This window comes from Mustelus asterias, unplaced genomic scaffold (assembly GCF_964213995.1).
Source record: "Mustelus asterias unplaced genomic scaffold, sMusAst1.hap1.1 HAP1_SCAFFOLD_1401, whole genome shotgun sequence".
Taxonomy (NCBI): domain Eukaryota; kingdom Metazoa; phylum Chordata; class Chondrichthyes; order Carcharhiniformes; family Triakidae; genus Mustelus; species Mustelus asterias.
In genome coordinates, this window is record NW_027591346.1 from 77,501 (window position 1) to 86,947 (window position 9,447).

Consider the following 9,447-nt stretch of genomic DNA (forward strand, 5'->3'; position numbering starts at 1 on the left):
GGGTGTAGGGGGCTGAGGAGGGTACAGAGATAGGGAGGGGGTGTAGGGGCTGGAGGAGGTTACAGAGATAGGGAGGGGGTGTAGGGGCTGGAGGAGGTTACAGTGATAGGGAGGGGGTTGTAGGGGCTGGAGGGGGTTACAGAGATAGGGAGGGGGTGTAGGGGGCTGGAGGAGGTACAGTGATAGGGAGGGGGGTGTAGGGGGCTGGAGGGGTTACAGAGATAGGGAAGGGGTGTAGGGGGCTGGAGGAGGTTACAGAGATAGGGAGGGGTGTAGGGGCTGGAGGAGGTTACAGAGATAGGGAGGGGGTGTAGGCTGGAGGAGGTTACAGTGATAGGAGGGGGTGTAGGGGGCTGGAGGGGGTTACAGAGATAGGGAGGGGTGTAGGGGGCTGGAGGAGGTTACAGAGATAGGGAGGGGTGTAGGGGCTGGAGGGTTACAGAGATAGGGAGAGGTTGAGGGGCTGGAGGAGGTTACAGAGATAGGGAGGGGTGTAGGGCTGGAGGGGTTACAGAGATAGGGAGGGTGTAGGGGCTGGAGGAGGTTACAGAGATAGGGAGGGGGTGTAGGGGGAGGTTACAGAGATAGGGGAGGGGGCGTAGGGGGCTGAGGATGGTTACAGAGATAGGGAGAGTTTGTAGGGGCTGGAGGATGTTACAGAGATAGGGAGGGGGGTGTAGGGGCTGGAGGAGGTTACAGAGATAGGGAGGGGGCGTAGGGGCTGGAGGGGGTTACAGAGATAGGGGAGAGTTTGTAGGGGCTGGAGGAGGTTACAGAGATAGGGAGGGGGCGTAGGGGCTGGAGGAGGTTACAGAGATAGGGAGGGGGTGTAGGGGCTGGAGGAGGTTACAGAGATAGGGAGGGGGCGTAGGGGCTGGAGGAGGTTACAGAGATAGGGAGAGTTTGTAGGGGCTGGAGGATGTTACAGAGATAGGGAGGGTGTGTAGGGGCTGGAGGAGGTTACAGAGATAGGGAGGGGGCGTAGGGGGCTGGAGGAGGTTACAGAAATAGGGAGGAGTGTTGGGGCTGGAGGATGTTACGGAGATAGGGAGGGGGTGTAGGGGCTGGAGGATGTTACGGAGATACGGAGGTGTGTCGGAGCTGGAGGAGGAAGTAACACTTCCCTCACTATCTGAAACCCCTTCCAGATTTCGGAATGACCGAGATATATACGAGACGGATTACTATCGGAAAGGAGGGAAAGGTCTTCTCCCAGTACGCTGGATTGTCTCCCGAATCCCTCCAAGGACGGGATCTTCAGCTCACACACTGATGTTTGGTAAGGACTTCCAGCTCACTCCCATTGGACACAATCCCAATGGACCCAAACCCCTTCCCATTCACTCCCATTGGACACAATCCCAATGGACCCAAACCCCTTCCCATTCACTCCCATTGTACACAATCCAATGGACCCAAACCCTTCCCATTCACTCCCATTGTACACAATCCCAATGGACCCAAACCCCTTCCCATTCACTCCCATTGTACACAATCCCAATGGACCCAAACCCCTTCCCATTCACTCCCATTGTACACAATCCCAATGGACCCAAACCCTTCCCATTCACTCCCATTGTACACAATCCCAATCCCAAACCCCTTCCCATTCACTCGCATTGGACACAATCCCAATGGATCCAAACCCCTTCCCATTCACTCCCATTGTACACAATCCCAATCCCCTTCCCATTCACTCCCATTGTACACAATCCCAATGGATCCAAACCCCTTCCCGTTCACTCCCATTGTACACAATCCCAATCCCAAACCCCTTCCCATTCACTCCCATTGTACACAATCCCAAACTCCTTCCCATTCACTCCCATTGTACACAATCCCAATGGACCCAAACCCCTTCCCATTCACTCCCATTGTACACAATCCCAAACTCCTTCCCATTCACTCCCATTGTACACAATCCCAATGGACCCAAACCCCTTCCCATTCACTCCCATTGTACACAATCCCAAACTCCTTCCCATTCAATCCCATTGTACACAATCCCAATGGACCCAAACCCCTTCCCATTCACTCCCACTGTACACAATCCCAATCCCAAACCCCTTCCCATTCACTCCCATTGTACACAATCCCAATGGACCCAAACCCCTTCCCATTCACTCCCATTGTACACAATCCCAATCCCCTTCCCATTCACTCCCATTGTACACAATCCCAATCCCGAACCCCTTCCCATTCACTCCCATTGTCCACAATCCGAATCCCAAACCCCTTCCCATTCACTCCCATTGTAGACAATCCCAATGGATCCAAACCCCTTCACTTTCACTCCCATTGTACACAATCCCAATGGAGGGGGGAATTGAGTGGGAGGGAGGGGGAGGGGAGAGCGGAGGTAGGGGGAGGGGAGAGCGGAGGGAGGGGGAGGGGAGAGCGGAGGGAGGGGGAGAGTGGAGGGAGGGGGAGAGTTGGGGAGATTGGGGGGAGAGGGAAAGGGAGAGTGCAGGGAGAGGAGAGTTGGGGGAAGTGTGGGAGGAGGGAGGGGGAGAATGGAGGGAGGGGAGAGTTGGGGAGAGGTAGGGGAGAGCAGAGGGAGGGGAGAGTTGGGGGGGAGGGAGGGGAGAGCAGAGGGAGGGGAGAGTTGGGGGAGAGGTAGGGGAGAGCAGAGGGAGGGGAGAGTTGGGGGGGAGGGAGGGGAGAGCAGAGGGAGGGGAGAGTTGGGGGGGAGGGAGGGGAGAGCAGAGTGGGGGGAGAGGTGGGGGAGAGCAGAGGGAGGGGAGAATTGGGGGCGAGGGAGGGGAGAGCAGAGGGAGGGGAGAGTTGGGGGGGGAGGGAGGGGAGAGCAGAGGGAGGGGAGAGTTGGGGGATGTGGGGGGAGAGGGGAGAGCAGAGGGAGGGGAGAGTTGGGGGTGAGGGAGGGGGGTACGGGGGAGGTAGAGGGAGTGGGGGGGAGGGGGAGGGACTGGGGGGGAGGACAGGGGGAGTGGGATTTGGGGAACGGAGTGTGTCGATGTCTGTCTAACTCTGATTGGCTGCTTCCTAGGTCATTTGGTGTGGTGCTGTGGGAGATTACCACCCTGGCGGAACAGCCGTACCAGGGAATGTCCAACGAGCAGGTTCTCCGCTTTGTAATGAACAACGGGATTCTGGAAAAACCGGAAAACTGTCCCGACAAACTGTAAGAACCCCTTGCTTCAGTCTGTATCTAACCCCGTGCTCTACCTGTCCTGGGAGTGTTTGATGGGGGACAGTGTAGAGAGAGCTTTACTCTGTATCTAACCCCGTGCTGTGCCTGTCCTGGGAGTGTTTGATGGGGACAGTGTAGAGGGAGCTTTACTCTGTATCTAACCCCGTGCTGTCCCTGTCCTGGGAGTGTTTGATGGGGATAGTGTAGAGGGAGCTTTACTCTGTATCTAACCCCGTGCTGTACCTGTCCTGGGAGTGTTTGATGGGTGGACAGTGTAGAGGGAGCTTTACTCTGTATCTAACCCCGTGCTGTACCTGTCCTGGGAGTGTTTGATGGGGGACAGTGTAGAGGGAGCTTTACTCTGTATCTAACCCCGTGCTGTACCTGTCCTGGGAGTGTTTGATGGGGGACAGTGTAGAGGGAGCTTTACTCTGTATCTAACCCCGTGCTGTACCTGTCCTGGGAGTGTTTGATGGGGGACAGTGTAGAGGGAGCTTTACTCTGTATCTAACCCCGTGCTGTACCTGTCCTGGGAGTGTTTGATGGGGGACAGTGTAGAGGGAGCTTTACTCTGTATCTAACCCCGTGCTGTACCTGTCCTGGGAGTGTTTGATGGGGACAGTGTAGAAGGAGCTTTACTCTGTATCTAACCCCGTGCTGTACCTGTCCTGGGAGTGTTTGATGTGGGACAGTGTAGAGGGAGCTTTACTCTGTATCTAACCCCGTGCTGTACCTGTCCTGGGTGTGTTTGATGGGGACAGTGTAGAGGGAGCTTTACTCTGTATCTAACCCCGTGCTGTACCTGTCCTGGGAGTGTTTGATGGGGGACAGTGTAGAGGGAGCTTTACTCTGTATCTAACCCCGTGCTGTACCTGTCCTGGGAGTGTTTGATGGGGGACAGTGTAGAGGGAGCTTTACTCTGTATCTAACCCCGTGCTGTACCTGTCCTGGGAGTGTTTGATGTGGGACAGTGTAGAGGGAGCTTTACTCTGTATCTAACCCCGTGCTGTATCTGTCCTGGGAGTGTTTGATGGGGACAGTGTAGAGGGAGCTTCACTCTGTATCTAACCCCGTGCTGCACCTGTCCTGGGAGTGTTTGATGGGGGACAGTGTAGAGGAAGCCTTACTCTGTATCTAACCCCGTGCTGTACCTGTCCTGGGAGTGTTTGATGGGGGACAGTGTAGAGGGAGCTTTACTCTGTATCTAACCCCGTGCTGTACCTGTCCTGGGAGTGTTTGATGGGGGACAGTGTAGAGGGAGCTTCACTCTGTATCTAACCCCGTGCTGCACCTGTCCTGGGAGTGTTTGATGGGGGACAGTGTAGAGGAAGCCTTACTCTGTATCTAACCCCGTGCTGTACCTGTCCTGGGAGTGCTTGATGGTGTGGAGATGCCGGCGTTGGACTGGGGTAAACACAGTAAGAAGTTTAACAACACCAGGTTAAAATCCAACAGGTTTATTTGGTAGCAAAAGCCGCACAAGCTTTCGGAGCCCCAAGCCCCATCTTCACAAACAGGGCATATAAAGACACAAATTCAATTTACATGAATAATGGTTGGAATGCGAATACTTACAGCTAATCAAGTCTTTAAGATACAAACAGTGTGAGTGGAGAGAGCATTAAGACAGGTTAAAGAGATGTGTATTGTCTCCAGACAAGACAGCCAGTGAGACTCTGCAGGTCCAGACAAGTTGTGGGGGTTACAGACAGTGTGACATGAACCCAATATCCCGGTTTAGGCCGTCCTCATGTGTGCGGAACTTGGCTATCAGTCTCTGCTCAGCAACTCTGCGCTGTCGTGTGTCGTGAAGGCCGCCTTGGAGAACACTTACCCGGAGATCAGAGGCCGAATGCCCGTGTTTGATGGGGGACAGTGTAGAGGGAGCTTTACTCTGTATCTAACCCCGTGCTGTACCTGTCCTGGGAGTGTTTGATGGGGACAGTGTAGAGGGAGCTTTACTCTGTATCTAACCCCGTGCTGTACCTGTCCTGGGAGTGTTTGATGGGGACAGTGTAGAGGGAGCTTTACTCTGTATCTAACCCCGTGCTGTCCCTGTCCTGGGAGTGTTTGATGGGGGACACTGTAGAGGGAGCTTTACTCTGTATCTAACCCCGTGCTGTACCTGTCCTGGGAGTGTTTGATGGGGGACAGTGTAGAGGGAGCTTTACTCTGTATCTAACCCCGTGCTGTCCCTGTCCTGGGAGTGTTTGATGGGGACAGTGTAGAGGGAGCTTTACTCTGTATCTAACCCCGTGCTGTACCTGTCCTGGGAGTGTTTGATGGGGGACAGTGTAGAGGGAGCTTTACTCTGTATCTAACCCCATGCTGTACCTGTCCTGGGAGTGTTTGATGGGGGACAGTGCAGAGGGAGCTTTACTCTGTATCTAACCCCGTGCTGTACCTGTCCTGGGAGTGTTTGATGGGGACAGTGTAGAGGGAGTTTTACTCTGTATCTAACCCCGTGCTGTACCTGTCCGAGGAGTGTTTGATGGGGGACAGTGCAGAGGGAGCTTTACTCTGTATCTAACCCCGTGCTGTACCTGTCCTGGGAGTGTTTGATGGGGGAACAGTGTAGAGGGAGCTTTACTCTGTATCTAACCCCATGCTGTACCTGTCCTGGGAGTGTTTGATGGGAGACAGTGTCGAGGGAGCTTTACTCTGTATCTCACCCCGTGCTGCACCTGTCCTGGGAGTGTTTGATGGGGGACAGTGTCGAGGGAGCTTTACTCTGTATCTAACCCCATGCTGTACCTGTCCTGGGAGTGTTTGATGGGGGACAGTGTCGAGGGAGCTTTACTCTGTATCTAACCCCGTGCTGTCCCTGTCCTGGGAGTGTTTGATGGGGGACAGTGTAGAGGGAGCTTTACTCTGTATCTAACCCCGTGCTGTACCTGTCCTGGGAGTGTCTGATGGGGGACAGTGTAGAGGGAGCTTTACTCTGTATCTAACCCTGTGCTGTTTCTGTCCTGGGAGTGTTTGATGGGGACAGTGTAGAGGGAGCTTTACTCTGTATCTAACCCCGTGCTGTACCTGTCCTGGGAGTGTTTGATGGGGGACAGTGTAGAGGGAGCTTTACTCTGTATCTAACCCCGTGCTGTCCCTGTCCTGGGAGTGTTTGATGGGGGACAGTGTAGAGGGAGCTTTACTCTGTATCTAACCCCGTGCTGTACCTGTCCTGGGAGTGTCTGATGGGGGACAGTGTAGAGGGAGCTTTACTCTGTATCTAACCCCGTGCTGTACCTGTCCTGGGAGTGTTTGATGGGGACAGTGTAGAGGGAGCTTTACTCTGTATCTAACCCCGTGCTGTACCTGTCCTGGGAGTGTTTGATGGGGACAGTGTAGAGGGAGCTTTACTCTGTATCTAACCCCGTGCTGTACCTGTCCTGGGAGTGTTTGATGGGGGGACAGTGCAGAGGGAGCTTTACTCTGTATCTAACCCCGTGCTGTACCTGTCCTGGGAGTGTTTGATGGGGGACAGTGTAGAGGGAGCTTTACTCTGTATCTAACCCCGTGCTGTACCTGTCCTGGGAGTGTTTGATGGGGACAGTGTAGAGGGAGCTTTACTCTGTATCTAACCCCGTGCTGTCCCTGTCCTGGGAGTGTTTGATGGGGGACAGTGTAGAGGGAGCTTTACTCTGTATCTAACCCCGTGCTGTACCTGTCCTGGGAGTGTCTGATGGGGGACAGTGTAGAGGGAGCTTTACTCTGTATCTAACCCTGTGCTGTACCTGTCCTGGGAGTGTTTGATGGGGACAGTGTAGAGGGAGCTTTACTCTGTATCTAACCCTGTGCTGTTTCTGTCCTGGGAGTGTTTGATGGGGACAGTGTAGAGGGAGCTTTACTCTGTATCTAACCCCGTGCTGTACCTGTCCTGGGAGTGTTTGATGGGGGGACAGTGCAGAGGGAGCTTTACTCTGTATCTAACCCCGTGCTGTACCTGTCCTGGGAGTGTTTGATGGGGGACAGTGTAGAGGGAGCTTTACTCTGTATCTAACCCCGTGCTGTACCTATCCTGGGAGTGTTTGATGGGGACAGTGTAGAGGGAGCTTTACTCTGTATCTAACCCCGTGCTGTACCTGTCCTGGGAGTGTTTGATGGGGGGACAGTGCAGAGGGAGCTTTACTCTGTATCTAACCCCGTGCTGTACCTGTCCTGGGAGTGTTTGATGGGGGACAGTGTAGAGGGTGCTTTACTCTGTATCTAACCCCGTGCTGTACCTGTCCTGGGAGTGTTTGATGGGGACAGTGTAGAGGGAGCTTTACTCTGTATCTAACCCTGTGCTGTTTCTGTCCTGGGAGTGTTTGATGGGGGGCAGTGTAGAAGGAGCTTTACTCTGTATCTAACCCCGTGCTGTACCTGTCCTGGGAGTGTTTGATGGGGACAGTGTAGAGGGAGCTTTACTCTGTATCTAACCCCGTGCTGTACCTGTCCTGGGAGTGTTTGATGGGGGGACAGTGCAGAGGGAGCTTTACTCTGTATCTAACCCCGTGCTGTACCTGTCCTGGGAGTGTTTGATGGGGACAGTGTAGAGGGAGCTTTACTCTGTATCTAACCCTGTGCTGTTTCTGTCCTGGGAGTGTTTGATGGGGGGCAGTGTAGAAGGAGCTTTACTCTGTATCTAACCCCGTGCTGTACCTGTCCTGGGAGTGGTGGATGGGGGGACAGTGTGGTGGGAGCTTTACTCTGTATCTAACCCCGTGCTGTACCTGTGCTGGGAGTGTTTGATGGGGACAGTGTAGAGGGAGCTTTACTCTGTATCTAACCCCGTGCTGTACCTGTCCTGGGGGTGTTTGATGGGGGACAGTGTAGAGGGATCTTTACTCTGTATCTAACCCCGTGCTGTACCTGTCCTGGGAGTGTTTGATGGGGACAGTGTAGAGGGAGCTTTACTCTGTATCTAACCCCGTGCTGTACCTGTCCTGGGGGTGTTTGATGGGGGACAGTGTAGAGGGATCTTTACTCTGTATCTAACCCCGTGCTGTACCTGTCCTGGGAGTGTTTGATGGGGACAGTGTAGAGGGAGCTTTACTCTGTATCTAACCCCGTGCTGTACCTGTCCTGGGAGTGTTTGATGGGGGACAGTGTAGAGGGAGCTTTACTCTGTATCTAACCCCGTGCTGCACCTGTCCTGGGAGTGTTTGATGATGGATGTTTCTGATTTTTCAGGCACGATCTGATGCAGGTGTGTTGGCAGTCGAACCCCAAGTCTCGGCCGAGCTTCATGCAGATCCTCGAACAGTTGACGGACGCCTTGCACCCGAGTTTCAGGGATGTTTCCTTCTTCCACAGCCAGGAGGCGCAGCTGCGGGAGGCGGGAGCGTCGCCGGGCCGTCTGGACAGCGCGTCCTCCCCCGGATCCAGCCACCGGACACCCCGTAGTGGGCCCAAACCCTACTGCCAGCGAGGGCAGGAGGGGGCGCTCGGATACTGCCATCTCAACGGGGGGGTCCCCGGCACTGGGACATTGGTCCTGTCAGCAGCCGAGGACAGCCTGTAGGACGGGGTCTCATCCCATTCGGAGTCCCCCCCCCCCCCACCGCAACCTTTCCCAGTCTCCCGGCAAACGCAACTCCCAGCTCCTATTCCCATTCACGATACAGATTTGGCCGAGGAGAAACGAAATGGATGCTGGGATCCGACGGAACTGGAGCGGCCCCCTGTTCCCATCTCATTATGTATCCGAAATAAACCCTTCCTCTTCCAGACAGGGTGGGGTCTGCTCTGGTCATTCACTCCCAGAGGGAGCGCCACACTGCGGGAGGGTCCGTGGTGAGGGAGCGCCGCACTGTGGGAGGGTCAGTGCTGAGGGAGTGCCGCACTGTGGGAGGGTCAGTGCTGAGGGAGTGCCGCACTGTGGGAGGGTCAGTGGTGAGGATACACCGCACTGTGGGAGGGTCAGTGCTGAGGGAGCGCCGCACGGTGGGAGGGTCGGTGCTGAGGGAGCGCCGCACTGTGGGAGGGTCGGTGCTGAGGGAGCGCCGCACTGTGGGAGGGTCGGTGCTGAGGGAGCGCCGCACTGTGGGAGGGTCGGTGCTGAGGGAGCGCCGCACTGTGGGAGGGTCAGTGCTGAGGGAGCGTTGCACTGTGGGAGGGTCAGTGCTGAGGGAGCGCCGCACTGTGGGAGGGTCAGTGCTGAGGGAGCGCCGCACTGTGGGAGGGTCAGTGCTGAGGGAGCGCCGCACTGTGGGAGGGTCAGTGCTGAGGGAGCGCCGCACTGTGGGAGGGTCAGTGCTGTGGGAGCGTTGCACTGTGGGAGGGTCAGTGCTGAGGGAGCGCCGCACTGTGGGAGGGTC

The 9,447-nt window shown here is 55.5% G+C and overlaps 1 protein-coding gene across 1 annotated transcript in view; it reads left to right on the forward strand.

The window, feature by feature from the left end:
* The window catches only part of LOC144488241 (insulin-like growth factor 1 receptor), an 83,326-nt gene extending 74,675 nt beyond the window's left edge, over window positions 1–8,651 (forward strand). Inside the window, 5 exon segments of the mRNA XM_078206277.1 lie at window positions 1,149–1,157; window positions 1,160–1,227; window positions 1,230–1,279; window positions 3,008–3,142; window positions 8,321–8,651. Coding sequence (XP_078062403.1) covers window positions 1,149–1,157; window positions 1,160–1,227; window positions 1,230–1,279; window positions 3,008–3,142; window positions 8,321–8,651 — 593 coding nt within the window.
* Window positions 8,652–9,447: the final 796 nt, after the last annotated feature.